The 22,289-nt window shown below is 33.7% G+C and overlaps 2 protein-coding genes across 3 annotated transcripts; one reads left to right on the top strand and one right to left on the bottom strand.

Moving 5' to 3' along the window:
- Positions 1-6,424: 6,424 nt before the first annotated feature.
- Positions 6,425-11,741, top strand: LOC107634255 (diacylglycerol kinase 5-like). 2 transcript variants are annotated; one of them, XM_088508520.1, is made up of 13 exons: positions 6,425-6,491; positions 6,796-7,010; positions 7,161-7,283; positions 7,546-7,674; positions 7,975-8,060; positions 8,209-8,332; positions 8,670-8,718; positions 9,379-9,461; positions 9,610-9,677; positions 9,945-10,019; positions 10,147-10,234; positions 10,473-10,589; positions 11,288-11,741. In XM_088508520.1, exons 2-13 carry the CDS (start codon positions 6,801-6,803, stop codon positions 11,612-11,614), a joined length of 1,479 nt encoding a protein of 492 aa, XP_088364646.1. In that variant the 5' UTR covers positions 6,425-6,491; positions 6,796-6,800; the 3' UTR covers positions 11,615-11,741. The 2 variants fall into 2 exon arrangements, with proteins under 2 accessions (XP_088364646.1, XP_088364645.1); XM_088508519.1 differs by lacking the exon at positions 6,425-6,491 and adding an exon at positions 6,492-6,693.
- An 894-nt stretch (positions 11,742-12,635) lies between these two features.
- On the bottom strand, positions 12,636-17,034 carry LOC107632658 (protein THYLAKOID FORMATION1, chloroplastic). Its single transcript, XM_016336328.2, has 5 exons — positions 16,579-17,034; positions 15,311-15,578; positions 14,505-14,721; positions 13,905-14,020; positions 12,636-13,309 (listed from the first exon to the last, which is right to left on the bottom strand). Exons 1-5 carry the CDS (start codon positions 16,784-16,786, stop codon positions 13,213-13,215), a joined length of 906 nt encoding a protein of 301 aa, XP_016191814.2. The 5' UTR covers positions 16,787-17,034; the 3' UTR covers positions 12,636-13,212.
- Between the last annotated feature and the right edge of the window lie 5,255 nt (positions 17,035-22,289).

Consider the following 22,289-nt stretch of genomic DNA (forward strand, 5'->3'; position numbering starts at 1 on the left):
TGATGAAGAACGGATATACATCTTAGAATAGAGAATCAAACATGTATTGAGATAGAACAGTAGTACTTTATTAATCCATAAAACTCAACATAGCTCTTCCCCTCAACTTAGAAGGTTTAAAAACTCATACTGATAGAAAATACAATGATAAACGAAAATATGACAGGTCCTCTCTTAGTCTGTAAAAATTCTCAAAAATAAATACTAAGCTAATGACTAAGGATTACATAGGAAGGGTAAAATAGTCTTTTAGTGCTAAAATCTACTTTTGGGACTCACTTGGTGAGTGTTTGGGCTGAGCTTGATTGAGATCCATGTGCTAAAAGGCCTCTAGGGTGTTGAACGCTGGCTAGGGGGTCCTTTATGGGCGTTGGACGCTGGTCTCTTCTCCTTTGGGCGCTGGACGTCAGAATAGGGCAGGAGGCTGACGTTGAACGCCAGTTTTGGGCCTTCGATTCTGAAGCAAAGTAATACATTGCTGGAAAGCTCTGGATGTTAGCTTTCCATAGCCATTGAGAACGCTACATTTGGACTTCTGTAGCTCCAGAAAAAGCTCTTTCGAGTGTAAGGAGGTCAGATCCTGACAGCATCTGCAGTGCTTTCTCTGCCTCTGAATTAGACTTTAGCTCCAACTCCTCAATTTCAGCCAGAAAATACCTAAAATTGCATAAAAACACACAAACTCAAAGAAAAATCCAAAAATGTGAATTTTACACGAAAACCTATGAAAACTTAATAAAACTTAAACAAACATACTAAAAACTATATGAAAATGATGGCAAAAAGCGTATAAAATATTCGCTCATCAATCGTCCTTAACTTCATATTATAAATTATCTCAGCCATTCTGATTATGTAAGTTTATTTTTTAAATTTTTTATATTTCAGAATTATTATTACTATTGTTAGAAATTTAGGAATATATATTTAAATGAAGTAAATGATATATGTTATAGAATTATTATTATTATTGTTAGAAATTGAATTTAGAAATATATAGGTTAAGAAATTATTATTATTGTTAGAAATTTAAAAATATATGTTTAAATAATAGTTAAAAATATATATTTTTAAATGTAGTTAGTTAGTGAACATTTTAATTAATGATCATATTTAAATTAGAGTAATGTGATAGATTAGTAAAAATACATTTTTAAAATTTTTTGTAATAATTTTAAAATTTATAATTAATTATTACGTTAAATTGTTGTATAATTTTTTGTAATAGTTTTGGGAATTTTGATTAATAATTAGGTTTTGTAAAATATAATATATTTTTGCTTCAATAATAATTTTTTGTTTGTTGTTAGATTTTTAATTGACATAAATATATTATTGTAGTTGAGGGTTTAATAAAGTGAAATATTATTAGTTAAATAAGAATTAGATTTATTTATTAGTTATTATTAGTAGTAAGGTAGTTTGTTGTTAGTGGTATAGGAATTATCTATGACTAAATAAATAAATAATTATGTAAATCAATGCTCAATTGGGAATAATATGAGTAAAATATGTATAATAATAATATCGTAATTTTAAAAATTAAAAAGCATTCGAAATATTATTAATTAAATTTAGCAGTTAAATTATTATTACTCAAGACTTTAGTAAATTGGATTTAGTAAAATTATCTATAATAGCTGTGTGATTTCAATTAATATGTCTTGTTTAGTTAATTGTGGAAATTTTTTAATAATGATAGTTAAAAGTTGTAGAATGCTTAGAGAGGAGGGGTTGAATCTATGGCTTTCTTTTGTTTTATTGAATTAAGCCTTTAATGTCAAAGTTACAGCTAAAATCTGTTTGAACTGTGCAGCAAAAATTTTATGAGACAATTTCATTTTGTCTCATAAATATCATAAAACAGAACTTAGAGAAAGAGAAGAAAGATGACACAGGCATGTATCCTGGTTCAGTTGCCTTGTGCAATGCAACCTACATCCAGTCTCAACCACAACAGTAGTAGAATTTTCACTATAGTTAAAATATTACATACACCAATTTCTTAGGATTCACTCAATCCTTTCTCTCTCAAGTTCTTACCTAACTTGACTTAGTTATGCTAATACCTAACTCTTCATTCTAAGTGCTAACCTAACTTAGAAAGGGGTACCTCATAGGTACAAGATACAAGCCGTATGAAACAACCAAAAGAAATCTGAAATGACTCTAGGCTTTTCTCTCAAGTGTTTCACTCAACCTTTTGTCACTCATTGGCTTTTTCTTGAAATCTCTCTTTTAGCCTTTTGCCTCTCAAGAAATTACAGAAAGATATACATTGAAAATGAAATACAAACTGTAAAATATGAAGGAGATTAATATATCAATAGCCTATGTTGCTATAAGTTGAATCGGATTCAACTGACTCTGATTAAGTAGTTCTTCATCTTGGCGGAATGCTTCTTTAATGTAGAAAACACTGTCCAAAATAGATGAAATCTTCATAGAGAAGCTCTTCAAAACAAGCTTAATATCTGGTTCTCTCTCCTTACCTTCAGAAAGATGAAGATTTTTCTTTTTGTACCTCTTTGCAAGTTGCTGTCTTGATCTCTTATGAGTCAACTCTTCGAGCTGTGTGCTTCCCAGGCTTGTCATTTCACTTTCTTCAATTAACTCCCAAATTAGGAATTTCAAAGCTGGTCATTTTGCTTGACCAAAGACCTCAGATCAACAAAGAGAAATGTTTCAATGGTAAACCTAAATCTGAACCCTTGAGCAAGTGCTTTGTCCCCAAGAAATAATTTTAGCCTTTGATTCACAGCAGTGATTATCAGAGAACACTTTTTCCATTTATCCCAAATTGGAGTTGCAGAAAATTTGGATAAGGAGTAAAGAAACTAAATTGCATGCAAATGGAAATAAATCACCTTTACCTCTGACTTAGCTTAGCTTGCTTTGATTAGGGTGATTAGAAATTTGCTTTTGAATTTTACCTTTCTCTTTCTTTCTTCTCTGGTAAAATGAGCAAGAAGGTTGAAGCTCTCTCTCTCTCTCTCTCTCTCTCTCTCTCTCTCTCTCTCTCTCTCATTCTGACCGAAGCAGGCAATGTGAACTTTGGCTTTGGATGGCTTCAACTTGAATGCGTAATTTGGGCTTGGATCAGCTTCTTACCATGTAGCCCGAGTGACTTCTTTGTTACTTTCCATTTGGGCTTTGTTAGATGGAGAACCCATCAACAATCTTTGTTTCAATTACTCTATCTCATTGGGCTGCTGTTATTGTAAGTTTGGCCTGCAACACTAATTGTTAATGATTTGACTAATAATTTGCTATATTTTTGTAGAGTTCACGGAATTTGACATGTGATCACCTATTGCCTCCGGATTAGTACAATGATAGGGTGGATGAGCATTTACGATTTACTGGTTTTTATCAGGTTTTTCAGATTGGAATAGTTCAATGTTAGAAAGCACCGGTAAATGCTCTAGTCGAAAGGTGGCACCCAGACACACATACCTTTCACCTTCCAGTTGGTGAATGTGCTGTGACACTGGAAGATGTGGCTATTATTCTTGGTCTTCCGACGAACAGTCTTCTAGTCACAGGAATGACTATGAGTAATTTTGAAGCCTTAGAGGCGGAGTGTTTGCACCAATTTAGGGTTGCACCGAGAAAGTCGGACTGTAGAGGAAGCTGCATAAAACTGACGTAGCTTCAGGATCTAAAAGAACGTTTACAATTTTTTTTATGATCAAAAGAATGTTTTCAGTTGATTGACGAAAACAGCATACAGAGGTACGTGAAGTGCCATATTATGTTGTTATTTGGTACGATCTTGTTTGGAGACATGTCTGGGACATCTGTGCACTGAAATTTTCTGCCTTTGCTTCATGATTTTGGCAGTATCAGATAGTATAGTTGGGGATCGGCATGCCTAACACACTTGTACAGGGTGTTATGCAAGGCATCTTGTTTTGATTGTAAGGAAATCGATGGTCCACTAACACTTCTGCTAACTTGGGTTGGATCTGTCTACCATATCTAGCGCCAGTTCCTAGGGAACCCCGTAGAGATAGATAGACGAGCTAACGGAAGAAGAAGATGAACAACAACCAAGGTTGCGAGAACCAAACTGGTCAATGAACTGGTGAAGTAGCTGGTTCAATGGTTCAGAGGTTCAATCGAAGTTCAAACGGAGTTCAACCGGTTTAATTACATATACAATAAAAGTATTAACAATTTAATATATAAATTAAATACCTCAATCGAATTCTAATATAAACAATATTTTCCCTCAAATCCAGCAACCCATAATCAACAAAACACCATCAATAACTCAAATCCAGCAACTAGAATCAACAAAGCAGACAAATCAACAGAACCAACTCAGAATAAAAATCATAGCATAATTCAGAATAAAAAAATTTCAACATCAATAATAAACAATGCAGTGAAGCACTACGCATAGCACCATCAACAACTGAATAAGAAAAATCAAAATCATAGCATAACTTAGAATCAGAAAAATTCTAGCATAAACGATAACCAATATAGTAAAGCACTGCCTATAACACCATCAACAACTGGATCACAAAAATCAAAATCATAGCATAACTCAGAATCAGAAAAATTCCAGCATAAACAATAAATAATGTAGTGAAGCATTGCCCAACTGAATCAGAAAAATCAACAACCAGCAACTCATAAATCAAAATAAACAAAATTAACAAAATAACCGAAGCAAGGTGACAAAGCGGCTAATACTCCGTAGCCGGGCAGAGAGAGACGTCGCCGTGAGAGGGACAGAGAGAAAGGACGTTGAGCTTCGACCCTCAGACAGAGAGAAAACTCGAAGAGAGAGACGGTCACCAACAAATCGAGCAGCGACGACGATCGAGCAGTCCTTCGCGGCGGCGATGCCAACAGCTCAGACTCAACGTCGAGGAAAAGTGACGGTAATAGGTGTTGACCTTGAAGAGAGCGACAGAGAGAGATTTCCGAAGAGATGACGACCGGCCGACGGCGACAAGAAGAGTAACGATCCGAAGAGACGATGACCGACTGACGGCGACGAGGAGAAGAATGATGAGAAGAGTGCGACGATGGGATAGTGATGGTGGTTGGGTTTAGGGTTTCTCAAAGACGGAGAGAAAGGGGAGGGAAGGGGACGGGTGGGGTGAGAAGAGTGCGACAGTGGAAGAGTAATAGCGGCTGGGTTTAGGGTTTCTCAGAGAGGGAGGGGTGGGGTGGGTTGGGTATCTGGTGGGTTGGGTTATATATATATAGCCAGTAACCCTGAAAAAAATCCGACCGATTTTGGCGGTTCACCAGTTAACCACCGATTCGGTCAGTTCTTAGTTTGGTTTTTTGCTGAACGGTTTTACACCCAAACTGAACCGACCAAATGACCGATTTCTGGTTAATTCGGTTGAATCGGCCGATCCGATTCGATTTTCAGAACATTGACAACAACGACGAAAGGAAATCTAAGAACTCGAATACGAGGTACACATAGTACACTTATATGGAATTTAAAAAATATATTATAATCAAATCGAACCTAGCGATTACTTTTCACGAATTTAAAAAAATATATTATAATCAATATCGGACGGTTTGATTTGATTTCCGCAAAATAAAAAAATATACCTATATGAAAATCGGACGGTCCGATTAGCCAAGCCAAAAATTAAAATTTTTTTTTTCGCACAAATCAGACCGTTCGATTAGTGGGCCAAATTTTGTTAACAAAAAAATCAAATGGTCCGTTTTTTTTCACCATATTTTAAAAAAAGATGTCCTACATCCATGTCTAGCACCCTCGTTTTTTATATCTACGCACAACACATATAGTCTTGACATATCTAAAAAAATAAACCACACTAAGACAAGTAGATCCATCTCTGCATCATAATATAAAATTATTAAACCTCATCCTAATTTTAGCTTAAATTTAAATTGAGTGTAATCTTTTAAGAGAGAGCCAAATCTACCATCTAATCCAAGTTTTTGATAGATTGAGTCGCTGCTTCAGTGATCTCATATAACTTTCCATGTGACTTCATAGAATCATAGACTTTTTGTAAAACTTACGGCCGACAGGAGATTATGTTTTTAGATTGAAAATGTTTAGTAATTAAAGAAAAATAATAAAAAACAATCATAATTTGTCTTATTTAACATTCATTAATTGTTGCTATAATTAATAAATACTAAATAAAGTAAGTTCTAGTTTTTTTTTTTTTCCTACCATTACCGTTTTAGATTGAGTTGTAGAAACTGAAAATTTGTTTTTGGTGTAAGAAGGCCAGGTCCCAGATCCCAAAACACAAGATCCCCATTTCTGATTTCTTTTTGCAAAAACTAATTATTTTTATATAAAAAAAATTAGCAAGTGAGCTCTCTCCCACGTGCCATCCTTCTTTCCTTTACGTGTTCTGAACACTTGTATAGTTGTATCTCTTATTTTCTTTTCATCCATCTCAGCATTTCTCAGATCTCCTCCCCACAATTTCCATCTTTAACATCAGCTTACACTCATCACTCAATTAGTAATCTCTCTCACTTCTCTCTAAAACAACACTCATTGTTATCAATAGATTCATTTAATTTTGCACATCTTAATTTTCTATTGTTCTCATCATGGAATTTAATTTGATAATCACGTATATGTGTCCCCATAACTATTATTCATCATAGAATCCAAGAATGATTATACGATATTTCAACTTTCACGCGTCGCATTCAATATTAGTAATTATGTCTAAATCAATTCCTTTTTCTTTTCTCTTTTTTAGTTAAATTATTTATTTATCAATATCTGAGCTCCTTACGTAGTATTGGACCTGCATGCAGCAATAATGTCTTCAAAAGACTCAAACTTGTTGAACAACTTTAATATTCCGGATTACATTCTCGTGCCGGAATCCAAAACTCAAAGCATTGAAGTCGGTAACGATCATGATTCGGTGCCAAAGTCTCCGGTTCTTGTTTTTATTAACTCCAGGAGCGGTGGACAACTCGGAGGGGAACTCTTGAAAACATACAGAACTCTTCTTAATGAGAAACAGGTAAATTTTTTATGACTTGTGTTATTTGTAATGTCTCATTAGCTTTATATACGAGACAAAATAAGTATATAAAATATTTCACGATTGTTAGTTAAATGTTCAATTGAAGTTTGTAATCTTAAGTTTATATATATGATTTTCATTTCTCAGGTTTTTGATTTGGGGGAAAATGCTCCTGATAAGGTGCTGCATTCAATCTATGCTAAGTTGGAAAATCTCAAGGTCCAGGGTGACCAATTTGCCATGAAGATTATGGAGAGGCTGAAGTTAATTGTGAGTTTGTGATTAATAATGTTTTTTGAGTAATAATATTTGTATTCGCTCTTTTTCGCATAAAGGGAACTGACTCACCCTTCTTTTCTATTGGATGAGGTTTAGGGTCTACACCAAATAAATCAAATAGTAAAAGATTGAGGGGGAAAAAAGGAAAAAGAAAAAAAAATGAATACAGAAAATGGTTAAACTTATTTATAAAAAGGTAAATTTTATATGGATATGTTCCTTTTCGAGTTTATGATATGTGCATTGACTTTAGGTTGCAGGAGGTGATGGAACAGCAGGGTGGTTACTTGGAGTTGTTTGTGATCTCAAATTATCTCATCCACCACCAATAGCCACAGTTCCCTTGGGCACAGGGAATAATCTTCCTTTTGCATTTGGTTGGGTAGGAAAACTTTAGTAACATTTAAGTGATTTTTTATTTTTATTTTATTTTTTCTATGAAACTCTGCACTAGATTTAATGCATTATACTATAGTTTAAGCGTTAAAACATTTTATTCTGCTACTGCAGTTTCCTTATTACTTTTTGTGTTCTTTCCTGAGCAATTTTTTTTCTTGGTTTGATATATGCTATGCATTAAGTAGTTGCTAAGATTATTGTTTTCATAAAAGTTATCAAAAACTTAGAGAGGAAGAAAAAATAAATGATGAAGCTAGCACATACTTTTTTTGCTTCATTACAGGGGAAGAAGAACCCCGGGACGGATCAAAACTCAGTTGAGCAATTTTTAGATCAAGTCATGAAGGCTAAGGAAATGACAATAGACAAGTAATGAGTTTTGGAACTATATTCTACAACTTCTAAGTCAAGATCTCTATTCAATTTTTATGTTTTAAGTAAAGATCTCTATGCAATTCTTGCATATAATTCTTCTACAAAACTCTGATTGCTCATGCTTGTTGAATGTTTCCTTAAGCTGGCATATCGTCATGAGAATGAGAGCTCCTAAAGAAGGTTCCTGTGATCCAATTCCGCCGCTCGAGTTACCGCATTCTTTGCATGCATTCCAGCGTGTATCTGCGGGAGATGAACTTAATGTGGTAAGAAATAAGTCACTTTTTCTGCTACATATTACGTCTGATTCACTGTTCTGCTTTAAGAATTTAAACCAATGATATTTTCTTAATTTTAATTTAATTTGGAATAGTTAGTTACACATAGGTTGTAATTAACTTCGTAGGGCTGGAAATTATTTAATTGGACAATCAAGGATGTGAACCTAATTACTATTACTATGCTACAAACAAGCAGAACAAATTTTGTATAGATTTTGTGCACTTTACTGCTTGGTTTTAATATCTTGTCCATGTTCTGTTATTGTTTTAATTTTGAGTTGTCTTATTTCCTACTTAGTCATTCTTTCTAATTTCTTTTCAGGAAGGTTACCACACTTTCCGTGGAGGGTTTTGGAATTACTTTAGCATGGGTGTGTAAAAAGAAGTCACTCCTTGGTTCTTCTGTGCTTGAACTTTATGTTGCGCACCGCACAAATCCATTTTGCATTTTTTTGGAATAATTAGTTGTTCTAGTTTGAACTTATTGCCAAATTCAAATTTAATTTGTTTCCAATCCTTTGGTAGCATCTAGTTTATGTGCTATCAAATTATGACGATTATTTACAGGGGTAATGCTTCAAATTAGTCCCTAAGAAAATTTAGTCGAATACTTTAATTCTCAACCAATTTTATTCACCAAATTACTCACTAACCTTTTATTTTGACAGACAAATCAATTCTCGTGTCAAATTTTGGTAAAAAGTTGGATAAATCAATCTCTATTATTATTTAATAAAGACATGATAGTTCTTAAACAAGTTTTAAATTCTTAAATCAATCCTTTCATATAGATGGACATTCTGATGCAGGGACTGGTCTGTCTAATGAAATAAAAGTTTGAAGACTAATTTGATGATTAAAATTTGTTGAGGTCTAACATGTTTACTATACATCTCTTAGAGATTGATATGAGGTATTACTTTTAGTGTCTTAGATGAGCTGAAAGTTGTGACATATGTAACATGATGGAAACAACTTACTTTTGTTCTGTTTTGATTCAATAATCTAAAATAACTGGACTATTGAAATAGGCATGGATGCTCAAGTGTCCTATGCATTTCATTCTGAACGAAAGATGAATCCTGAAAAATTCAAGAACCAGTTGGTTAATCAGGTATGTTATTGTTCCTTCAGCAACTATAAACAATCTGCAGTTGGTTGTTTTAATTTAATTTGGACCAGAGAGAATGTTCTCATCCCATTTTTTCTTTTTCCCTCCAAAAAATCTGATATAGTTGTTTTGATTTTGATCTACATGTTAGAGTACTTATGCTAAGCTTGGATGCTCACAAGGATGGTTTTTTGCTTCCTTATTCCATCCTGCTGACAGGTCAGTTCATTAAAATTGGAAAAAAAAAGGACTTTTCTTTTATGTAAATTTCGCGAATGTCTATTGTAAATTTATGTAAATTCATGAAAACTTAACAACTGTAACATGATAGATTGATAGTTAACTTGGCTCTCCTTACAATTGGTGCTGTAGCTGTAGGATAGGCCTTTAACTAACTAGTAGGCAATCTTGATTTGGTTTTAAATTTTATGATTGCGGCTTGCTGTTCTTTGGTTTGAAATTAATATGATTTGATTTTCAATGCAGGAACATAGCGCAACTTGCGAAAGTAAAAATTATCCGAAGGCGTGGTAAATGGGAAGACCTACCTATACCTCCCTAGTAAGTCATTTTCTATACTAGATGATCAAGTGCAAATTTTAACTTTGCCAAATATCAAATTTAGTATACACAATATATCTGCTTATCACTTTAGTCCTTTTGTCACTCTTTCCAATTTTATATGCAGCATCAGGTCAATTGTGTGTCTTAACTTGCCCAGTTTTTCTGGTGGATTGAATCCATGGGGTACACCGAATCAGAAAAAGCTTGAACAGGTAAATTTCATATGTTAGTGAAATATTTTTCTCTGGTCAAATTTTAAGGTACTGGTTTACTAGCATATATTATTCCTCTATATTCTTCTGTCATTGTTACTTGTTATGTAATTTTGGATCAATGTTACTCTCATATTACAAGTATTCAAATACATTAATCTAAGATTACATTAATTTATTTAGTTAAGTTCTCTTTCTCCCGTAAATTCTTAATCTCATTTTGTTGTTTGGAATACAGAGAGATTTGACACCACCATTTGTGGATGATGGCCTTTTAGAGGTTGTTGGTTTTAGAGATGCATGGCATGGCCTTGTTTTGCTTGCTCCAAAAGGACATGGAACTCGTCTTGCTCAGGTATGTGTGTGATATTTGATATCCACACCTTTTGTTTTATTTTATTTTTTTTGTGATTTTTTATTAGTTTAATTATTTTGTTAGTCCCTATAATTTCACCAAATTTGCAATTAGGTTCTTATACTTTTTTTTTTCTTTCAATTAAATCTCTCCACTACTTTTAATTTTGTAATTAGGTGATTTCTGTGTCAAAAAGTTAAAATTAATAAAACATTCCTCTCAATTTTTTTGTCAAAGATTTAATTAGGGTCTTAAGTGTGAGTACCTTTAATTTACGGAGAAATATTGCATTAACTTTAACATTTTTTCACTGGTAGTGACCTAATTACAAAATTAAAAGCAATGTAAAGACCTAATTGAAAAGAAAAAAAAAACGAAACATAATTGCAAATTTAATAAAACTAGAAAGACAGAATAATTAAGCTTTTTTATTCTTTGATGCTGCCTTTTCCTTGCATTGTAGTTGAATATAGTATAGGGAAGAGTTTCAAGTATACCAAAAATACCGGCGTTTCACTTGTTTTAACTGTTGATCTAAATTATAAAAAATATATATAATATATATTAATTGAAATCAACGGTTAAAACAACTAGAACACCAATATTCCCGGTACACTTGAAATTTGTCCTATGGTATAACTATAAGTACCACAGTACTTAATTAAAGTTCAATTTAAAAAATGATGTTTTGGTGTTAGGCGCATAGAATCAGGTTTGAGTTCCACAAAGGCACAGCAGATCACACATTCATGAGGATCGACGGGGAGCCGTGGAAGCAACCTCTCCCAGTTGATGATGACACCGTTGTGGTGGAGATTTCTCACCATGGCCAGGTTAACATGCTTGCCACTGAAACGTGCAAGTCTAAGAGTGTGAATGATCCTTTATCACCGCGCCACACTGATGATGCGGAGGAAGATGACAGCGACGAGGATGAACACTCTACAGGAGAGGAGTTTCGGAAGTTTGGTGCAGCAGACACTTTTAGAATTCCAGATGATGTTGATATTTCTCACCTTAGTTAGGTCACTCACTATATTAAAGAGATTCTTCTAGTGTTAGTAATTCATATTTAACCCCTTCCAACTAGAGGTATGCTCATTCATTCTTACAGTAATTTGTTTGATCATAAGAGCATGGATTGAAATTAAATAATTCCTTCATTCTTAACTCTGGTACTAACAAAAGAAAGTAGGAAATGTCAATTTTGTTTTATGATTTTTATAAAACAATAATTAAAATACAGTACTAAGAGAGAAACATATATCATTAATTAGTCAATTACCAAAATGGACATCATTATATAACCTGATTAGATGAAGATGAAAGGAACATAATATAAAAGGAATCTATTTTCTTTTAAGAAAGGACAAGTGAACTAAACCATATCTGAGAGCACATAAATATAAGAGTAAAACTCTTTGTCGACTCCTGACTTTTTTTTTTATTTAGACAATTCACACTTTAACGATTGGAAAATAATAATCTGTCCCTTATTCCTTATTCTTTCTTTTTGTTAGATGTATAAGCCCTTTTACGAGAATTTCTAACAAAAAGTGGTAGAAAATACTTTCGCGTGATGTTAGCTTGTATAATTTGGCATTCACCTGTTCTATATGAATGATAACTATTTGATTAGAATTGTTTATTGCCTATACAGTCATGAAAGTCATGAAAATGACGTTGTAGAGGAATGATAACTATTTGATTGGGACATTATTTTGATTATATAGGAGCTAAACAGTCTCAATCAAATAGTTATTATTCACGTAGGACTGATGAAGACCAGATCATACAAGTTACGCCACATGTAAACATTTTCCGTCATCTTTTGCCGAAAGTTCTCACAGAAGGGCTTATACGTCTAATGAAACGGAAGGATAAGAAGCGGATTATCATTTTCCAATCGTTAAAGTGCAGGTTGTCTAAATTTAAAAAAGATAGAGGCCGGAAAGGGGTTTTACCCTAAATATAATGGCTACCTCACAAGCACTGGTTAGTCTGAGCCTAATGATTGTAAGCACTGGTTACCCATGAAATATAAGATGAACTGAAACACCAAACTATTTTATTAACCAAAATACATGCCTTAAGGAATGCATTAATTTGAAAGCTACAAAATACATCTTTGACTGGGTGTGTATGTAAAAAGAAATACATGTAATGATGTAAGAAATGGCAATAATAAACTTCCCATTTTGGTCCCTAACGAAAATTTTGAAGAACAAGTTAGTAACTCATGATTTAGAAGTCTTTCTATATTAGTCCCTCTATACAGAAATAGTAAGGACATATAAAGGGTACTGAAGTACTAACATATCCCTCTTTTTGAATGGGGAGGGTCTGAGGAACCATATACAGAGACTTCTAAGTCTTAAAGATACTACTTTATCCAAAATTTTCTATAGGGACCAGGATAGGGTTTATAGTCTCGAGAGGTGTGACAAAACAAGGATTTAGATGGACCACCATTAAGATTGCACCAAATACGGTATGTAATACCAAGATGATTATTCAATAATGCCCATGAACAACAAAAACCAAGTCAAGAATAAAAAAAATCGTCACTTGATGATCAATTCAGGAGAACACCCCCCCCCCCCCCCCCCCTTTTCTTCCCAAATCACTTCAGGGCAGAAATTTGCTGTTGTCCCAAACATTTTGTGATGGCCTCATTTGCCTTTTGTGGTTCAGACCTTTCTTCTCTCTTCTTCTTCTCCCTGAGGCAAAGTATCATTTCAAAGAGTCAAAATCTTGCTGAGAAAACAAGCAAGTTATGGACTTATGGTTACAAACATTTAGGTTCAGGAACCTAAGGACTTGACTGGTGAAAATTTAAGGGTGTCAAATGCAGGGTACTGGAAAATTTTTTGAGCAGACAGTGGGGAAACAAATTGGTGTCAAAAGGTAAAATGACCTGAATATGGTATATTAACCACAAAAATCAAATTTCAGCCAGATACTATCAATAAATTACCAACCAACTTTGTAATGCCTTCTTTTCTCAAATTAAGAATAAAAAGTTGCATTTGGCTCAAAACTAAAAAAATTAGTAAATAGGCTATGCAACACAACCTTGAATTTCAAGTAAAAGTTAATACCATTGTTCTTAGTAAAGTTGCTTTCGGAGTTAGTGATCTCTATGTTAATTTTTTTTTAAAAGAAAAAAAGACCGAATAAAGTATTGTATTGTTTTTCCATTTTATTTTTTTTATATATTTTCAAGATACTGTGTTGAGTCATAAATAACAAGCACATGAGAAGGGAGAGAAGGAGACTAGGAGAGTTTAATGGCATTTCAAATGGTCTAATTACCTGTCAACATATTCCCTTAGCAGCTCTTTAGCTTGAACCAACTTGGAAAGTAGATTACGATACACATCCAAGTCCCGATCAACACTTCTTTTGTTAACATTTAAAGCTGCACAAAGCTGTAAGATTGACACCAGAAATTAATTGATAAGAAGTCCTGCAAAAAAAAATACTGAGGTAGAAAATTGTCAAATCATCCTATCCTATAATATTGCTTATTTTCATTTTTACCTATGATTTTGGTGCCTATAAAGTCAATGTCATAAATGGTTACTACAAACAAAGGATTATGTTCATTCAAAGTCACAAGGTAATGCAATAATTTCACTAGAAGCAAAATAGTGAAAATAAATTTTAAATATATGTAAAGAAAACAAAAAGGTAATAACCTGACAAGTGCTTGAACTAAGTGAGAAAGAGATCATGATCTAATACAGTAAGGCAAGAAGGCTTCTATATTTCTTGAAAGTGTAGTTTTCTAGAGTTAGTATCAGAACTAGATATGATATAGGGTAAACTTCAAAGTAAAACCTTACTAATAAACAATTAATTTTTGAAAGTTTGAAATTAACATCTCTTTGTGCTTCAACTTAGCTGGCCAACCTTTTCCAAAATTGTTGGTTCCATTGCATTTGCCAATTCAAGAAGGCGAAAGAGGCCAATTGCAAAGAAGCGACTATAGCTAAAATTCCCCTTTGCTCCAGCTCTTTCTGCAATATCCTTTAGTATTCCCTCAACTTCTCCTTCTCTGGATGAAAACTCAATCAGGGAGGTTGAGTTTTGAGCCCGTGCCCATTCTTCCAACTTCTGTGCATCTGCTCTGTAGATGGGCAAAATAAAATATTATTTGATGTAAGATGAAATCACAGGTGCAATTTATACCAGACCTATGAAAATTAAAAAACAAATAAATAAATAATGCCTACACAATTGCTATTTGTTCCTGCTAAAAAGGTGTTCCATCAGGTACATTTCCTAAGTGTAACTGTTTAATCAAGTTGTCCTTAGGCAAATAACTCTTATTTATCAATAAGTGGATTAATATTTTTTAAAACTAGTTTCCATTTCACAACAATGATCGAGGACATATTGAACCGTCTTAATCTTAAAATAATAATTTAAGCACCAAGTATGAGTGTCAACCAGCCAGTAGATCCAATTAAGCGATTTTCAAAATCAAGCAGCAAGGAGCATCTGTATTTTGCAACTTCTGCCTGAATTGATTTTGATGCCAAGTTCATGTTTGGAAGCTCCAAAATGTCCACTGGACACCGTTAGATTCTTGGTCAGTCAAGGTAACACCGTATCCAGCAGCATATAGTAGTTAGTCTTCATAAAGCAGAAAGACCGTAGTAGAAATAGTAAGAGAAAAAGAAATCAAGAAAAGCAGAAGCACTCATTCTTCTAACCTGTATCGTTCTGGATCTTCCTTCAATGCATTAATGTATGCCTGGAAGATAGCATCCCGATCCTCATCACTAGGATACCCTTCCATGAGTTGATCATATACAGTGACAAAGCCAAGAGCAAATACAGGGTCATACTGGTATGATCTCTTGTATCTCATCAAATGATGCTGGACAATCAGCTCCTGCAACACACTGTTGTAGATACTAGGGATTGGTCGTTTATAGGCTTTAAGGAAACCTAACTTTGTCTCCGAAACAGTTGGAATATCTGCAGATCAAGAACATAAACAACCAATGACTTACTAGTAACCATTTATAACATTTATAAGAAGAAATCTAATGTGGAATCATACCACCATTTTTACTCACAAAATAGAGCACAATTACCTAGCAACTAGAAATCAAGCTCCCAACTCCAGAGGAGTATGATCATATCTCATTTATTCAGATATCTAACAAATGATGCCCTTAACATAGAAATCTATTCATTTCAGAAACTAGTTTGGTTTGCATTTACATTTTCTGATTTCATTTTTGGTATTTTCTGTTTTCAAGATTTTGCGAAGAAAAAAGAAAAGATGGGAAGTGAAAATAGAAACAAAATTTTATTCATTTCACTTCTTTCTCATCCTCCTTCACAAAATCCTGATAATGAAAGCAGAAAATGAAAACGGAAAATAAAAACGCATATGAAACACACCCTAAATCTCTCGCTGACTATATTAGAGAAACACATTCAATTATGCAAGAAAGAGCTACACTGAGTACTTGAAGCTAAAAGCTGGCATCAATCTAGAAAAAAGTCCCAGTCAAATCATATTTTGACCATGTTTTTACATAAGGCCTCAACAATCAATCACCTTCATTGTCTAGAATTGAAACTCTTAAGACCAAGATTCAACATTTGAGGTATTTCAGTAATCTAAAAGTCTCAAATACAATTTTACAATATTAAAATACTAGTAAAAACAATCCCTTTGACTCTAACTCAGTTATTCCAAACCCCAAACACCAAATCCCAAAAACAAACAAAGGATATTATTTCATAAGCACATAATTTCAATGAAGATACCCCAAGTTACCAACTTCACAAGTTTCGTTGATGTTAGTCCCAAAATTAGACAATTAAGCAATCCCTGAAAGAAAAGAACTATATTCAACTTCGAATCCTTTATACAAAACATAAACTGCCCAATTTTTTGAAAGCTCAAACAATTTCAGAACTCTGAGGAAGTTCTTAATTTCATTCAATTTTTCCCCAAACAAACCTGAGAGGGAAGAGGAACACCGAACAATCACTCTGGAAGCGGAATCGGAAGCTCGAACGGCAACATATAGTAGCGAGAAATTCGGTCCCAATCGGAAAGAATCGGAATTGGTTCCCAAAAAACGAGTAGACGAAGAGAGGGAAAGGTTCTTCCTCTGCGAGCACTGTGAAAGAGTAGAGAGAGAGAAAGAAGAAGTAACAGCGGCCATTGGTGGAAAGTGGAAGAGAGAAGAAAAAGAAAGGTGGCAGAGTGTGGTGGTTGCCGGAATCAGAAGTTTTCCGGCGACTGCATTGCTCGTTGAAAATGGAAGTGTGTGTTGGGAATTTGTGGCTTTTTCTTTTATATATATATATATATATATATATTGTGAATTACAGAGAAAAGAGAAAAACAAAGAAGAAAGGCTTATCCAGATTGTGACACCCTAATTTTTTCTCAATCATTTTTAACCACCAATCACCAATGCTATAAATATTTCACATTCTCTTTTTTTTTTTTTAATGTATATATTGTAATAAAATTTGTTAATGTAATAAAATTAAAAGATTTTACATTGAATAAATTGAATTAAATAAGTAGACGAAAGATTTTACATTGTTAATGTAATGAAATTAACTCGTATTTTAAAATTAATTTTTTTATTATTAACATTATGTGAAAAATATATTTATAATTTATATAATTATTTTTTAAAAGAAAAAAAAATATGACAGCTACAAATCAAAATTGAACAAATTGTGACTGATAACTTGTTGGTTAGTCAAGTGTTGCTTCTCTTATCAGATCTTGTGATCGATTTTCTCTCTTCATAGTGACTGGAAACGGTGTATTGAGGAGGTTGGTTTCGTTTTGGATGTGGCATCCTTCGTTGTCTTCTTTGAATTTGAGAAGTGAAAGAAAGAGTTTCAGTTGTTTCATATGTGACTTGTCCTTTAACATTTTCGATGAGTATCTTCTTAATGCCACAAGCCCAAAATTTTCATCCTTTTATTCCCTTATAACTAAACGAGTATTTATAATGAAAATACAATTATATTATATGTATACTAAAAATTAACTTGTATTGAATATACTAAACTATAATATAAACATTGAAAATAATAAAAAAAATACATATTTATATACAAATATATAATGAATAATTTAGTACTTGAATTTTAGTATCTACATAGCATTTTTAAATTGACATTATAATTTTTCATCCAATAAAAAACATTTAAAAGATTAACTTCTTATTGGGTGATCAATTTGTTAGTATCACAACGAGACTGAAAATTTTAAATAATATGCAAGAAATGATTCTATAATTATGTGGCTTGTGCATATATGGAAGCATGAAATTCAATGGAGCTAAAGGTCCTTTTTTGTTTGAGACGAAAAGTCCTTTTTAAGGAGGTAATAATATTACAAAATCTAGTTATAATCAAACATGTTTAACGTAATAATTAAACTAAAAAATTCAACTCAAAGTATATTGTGATTGAAACATTAGATACCTCAGTTTGACTATAATCTAAAACTCTTAACTTCTTTTAAAAAAAATGTAAGATCAAGGAATTCAATATGATAATAGATTTTTTGTAAGTTTAATTAGTACATGAGCAGGTATCCAAACACTTGATTAAGGGCGACAAATTTATGAACAGTTATGTGTTTCTAGTTATTTTGATCTTTTAATTGGTAAAACACTTATTAGTCTTTATGCTAGGAATTAGGGGTGTTTGCGGTGCGATTTGGTTCGATTTTTTTACCGAGACCATCCGAACCAAACCAAACCAATTAAATTCGGTTTGGTTTGCTTCAGTTCGTTCGGTTTTTCAATCCATTCAAAAAAAATACTACTGTTTATGCATCCCGCAGCTGCTTGTACCATCTCAAAAGTAAAAAATAATTACCTCACTTCGTTCCATTAACGAAAGATACTTGATCACAGCATTATGCCAACAGGCAGTGATAGTTCTCAACATGCTCACCAACAATGAACAAATACATTGAACAATTAGAAGCAATTTTCCTAAACAAATACATTGAACAGTGAACCACAGAACCAATTTCCCTAAACAAATAGTCAAATACATTGAAAGAAGCAATTTTCCTAATGAAATAAATATACACATTCATAAGCTAAAACCCCCAAATACAACAATTAGAACCTAGAACCCTAACAATAAAAAACACACCTTCTTTAACAATCAGAACCTAGAACCCTAACAATTAGAAATAAGACACATTCATAAGCTAAAACCCCCAAATACAACAAACTGCATAAACAAATACAACAATAAACAAGAATTAGCAATTTCAAAATACACTAAACACAATAAAAATATAATAAAAAATCAAAACCCTAAACATAGAATTTGAATGACAGAATCATCAAAATAGAAATAAAATTCAGAATCATAAACACAAGTTGAAACCCAAAATCATCAGAATTAAAAAAATCCTACTAAAGAAGACGGAGATGCTGGACAGTGAGACACGATGGGTCGGCGGCTGCTACGGAGGGGACGGGACTAGACTGAGAAGGACGACGACACTCCTGGACTGGACTGAGACGTATGGCAGAGTAGTGGAGGACGAGGTGCAATCAACAACCTATGATGTCGAAGACACCGCTGCAATATCGGAGACGGCGCTGTGCAGGGGAAAGGGAGGGGAGCTCTGGGGTCTGGGCTCACTCTCTGACTGAGGGTTAGTGTGCGACGACGAGAAGGAAGCGCGACGAGGAAGGGAGGGAGAGAAAGGACCGCGCCGAGAAGAGGGAGCGCGATGCAAAAGGGCCACCGTAACGGTGCTGTCCGGCGAGTCAGATGCAGAGAGGAGGGTGGGAGGAGGAGTTTTGGCGCTGTGGAGTGGTGGAGTGGAGAGTGGCGGCTAGCTAGGTTATCTGCTTGGGGGAGGGGGCTTTATATATTAGGGTTTTTAAGTGAACCGGTTTGGTTCGGTTCGGTTAGGGTTTTCACTGAAAGAACCGAAACCGAACCGAACCGCAGAAAAAACTGCAAAATGTTATTTTTTCGGTTTTTTCGATTTTCGGTTTGTTCAGTTTTCGGTTTTTTCGGTTTGGTTAATCGGTTTTGTTCGGATTGGATCGGTTTTGAACACCCCTACTAGGAATGGTGAAACTATTTGCTCAAATGAATAAAGATGAACTAAAAATCAATTTATTCACATTTGGTTTTGTAATCAATGCTGCTGCCAAGGTTACTAACGTTACACTAGAAAAGCAAACTCATGACATGATTAAGAAAACCAATTATGATTTGGGGTTTCTAATGTTTTAATCACGTAATATTCAAAATATAGTAGCCTTGCGGTAGACTCTTGTGCGGTGTGTTCAGTGATAGTTGGTTCTTTTTGAAAATTTCTGAATTGCAATCGAATCCATTCTCTCAACAACTAAACATCACATAAAGCCCCGCGTGTTAGAAATAAATAATGGCAGACTTGTTGCCAGCGCCATCAAAATTTGGCACGGACCTTTTCTCAGATTTGCTGGACTCCCATCCTCTGTGGTTCAAATCGGCATCATTTATTTCTCCTGATTTTGCAGGGCAAGTGGCAAAAAAACATGAATGACTAGAGTGAGTGGCAAAGAATCACATATGACCAGTGTCAAGGACGAGCCGTTTGGACTTCGATGTGATGGTGACAAAAGGACGATAGTGGTTGGTGGGCTGATTTTTTTGGTTATGGAAGACCTGAGTGTGTTGTGTCGGGTTATGGGTGATGGAGGAGCTAGACCAATATGTGGGACAGCTTTTTTGCTCAGATTTGGTGATAACAAATCGGACCATGCATTTTCTTTTTTTTTTTTTTCTGAGATCAAATCAGAGGGTCCGATTTGCATGGAGAGGAGATCTAAAAATAACATAAAGGAATTCGGACCCTGCGACTTGTGCATGAGTAAATTTTTTTTTTCTAAATGAAATCGGATGGTCCGTTTTCTTTGTTAATGAAATTTACGAATTAGGTTGAGCAACTCGCTGGTCCGAGTTGTGGTCGAGTGAAAATTTTTTTTAATTTTTCCGAATTGAAATCGGATGGTCCGTTTTCAATATTATATGTATTTTTTAAATTAGGTTAAAGAAGTCGCTTGGTCCGAGTTGTGTGTGTAGATATATACACATTGCGAAGGTTAATGTGAATCAGCCGACCAGATCTAACATTCTTCATCTTCTTCGACTTCTCTTCTTTTTCCTGATGGTCTGGTGTCGAGCTGGTTGGCCTGAAAAGAAAATAAGTTGATAGTGAGCTGTAAGTGTTTTTATTTAAGTGAGTGAGAAGAATGGATGATAGAGTCCTTTTGAAAGTGTATTATTTTGGTCAGATCTTATTGCAAACGCCTGAAGGAGTACAATTTGTTTGTGAAAATTCGTTAGATGTTGTTATTCCCTTCACGATTTCATTTGAAGAGCTTAAAGGTGTGATTTGTGAGAAGTTAGATTCAGAGAGGTCAAGAAAAATATCATGTATTTTATACAGATATCCTGTACCAGTATTTGGTGGATTCGTTCAATTTCACACCAAATATATAACAGACGAAGCGAGCATGCAATAGATGTTTTTAATGTATATCGAAAGTCATGCTCAAATCTCGTTCATCGAGTTGTACATTGAATTCGAACAATCTGAGGCGGACCGAAACATTTTACGGGAAGACTACAATAGTGATAGTGAGGAAGAGTTCGAAAGCAATTACGAATTTGTTGGTCTAGACAGAGATGAAGATCAAGGTGATGTCACTGTGGCTCCGAATGTGACAGACATTACAAATGTACTCGCGAACGAAGAGCCGTTTGAGGAGCCATCTTTCATGCGAGTTTTGGATTTGGAAGCCATGCATGCTCCGGAGTTTCCGGAGTATATGAGTGCAGGTACTCGTTCAGCATTTGTAAAAGAGTTTATTTAGTCAAGTTTAAGATAAAAATAAGTTGAGTTATTTAGTATTTAGGGTCCAGTATTTATTTAGTTATTTAGTTAAAACGGATTTATTAATAAGTATTTATTAGAGTATTTATGAAGTTATTTAGGCAACTGGTATTTATTTTTAGTTATTTAGTTAATTTGTATTTATTTAGTTATTTAGTTAATTTGGGTTTATTAATGAGTATTTATTATAGTATTTATGAAGATATTTAGGCGATTAGTAGCTATTTTTAGTTATTTAGTTAATTTGTATTTATTTAGTTTTTCGCTAATTAGGGTTTATTAACGAGTATGTCTTATAGTATTTATTTTTAGTTATTTAGGTGATTGCTATTTATTTTTAGTTATTTAGTTAATTTGTATTTATTTAGATATTTAGTTAATTAGGATATATTAATGAGTGTTTATTATAGGATTTATGAAGTTATTTGAAAGATTAGTATTTATTTTTAGTTATGTAGTTAATTTGTATTTATTTAGTGATTTAGCTAATTAGGGTTTATTAATGTGTTTGTATTTTTATTTAATTGAAATTGAGCTAATAACGTAATGTAAAGCTTATTTATATCATTATTGATGTTGTGAGTACTGATTAACCTTTAATTTTGGTCGTTAAACAATCGTGTATTAAATACTTATGGTCTGGCTGCCGTCCTGGCAGAAGTTTCTTTTATCGCAGATGGTGAATTCACTGTGGGGATGAAATTTAGTTCAAGGGAAGCTGTTATTAAGGCGATGAAGGAGTATACCCTCCGAAGATCTTTAGACTATCGTGTGTA

The sequence above is a fragment of the Arachis ipaensis genome, chromosome B3, assembly GCF_059453495.1.
Source record: "Arachis ipaensis isolate K30076 ecotype BB chromosome B3, ASM5945349v1, whole genome shotgun sequence".
Classification (NCBI taxonomy): domain Eukaryota; kingdom Viridiplantae; phylum Streptophyta; class Magnoliopsida; order Fabales; family Fabaceae; genus Arachis; species Arachis ipaensis.

What these genes read in the sequence shown, in the direction of transcription:
- LOC107634255 (XM_088508520.1), top strand. Translation starts at nt 6,801, where the DNA reads ATGTCTTCAAAAGACTCAAACTTGTTGAACAACTTTAATATTCCGGAT. An exon ending in TTCCTTTTGCATTTGGTTGG is followed by an intron (nt 7,675 to 7,974) that starts GTAGGAAAACTT and finishes GCTTCATTACAG; the next exon opens with GGGAAGAAGAACCCCGGGAC. An exon ending in AGAACCAGTTGGTTAATCAG is followed by an intron (nt 9,462 to 9,609) that starts GTATGTTATTGT and finishes TCTACATGTTAG; the next exon opens with AGTACTTATGCTAAGCTTGG.
- LOC107632658 (XM_016336328.2), bottom strand. Translation starts at nt 16,786, where the DNA reads ATGGCCGCTGTTACTTCTTCTTTCTCTCTCTCTACTCTTTCACAGTGC. An exon ending in AACCAACAATTTTGGAAAAG is followed by an intron (nt 14,021 to 14,504) that starts GTTGGCCAGCTA and finishes TCAATCTTACAG; the next exon opens with CTTTGTGCAGCTTTAAATGT. An exon ending in CTAAGGGAATATGTTGACAG is followed by an intron (nt 13,310 to 13,904) that starts GTAATTAGACCA and finishes ACTTTGCCTCAG; the next exon opens with GGAGAAGAAGAAGAGAGAAG.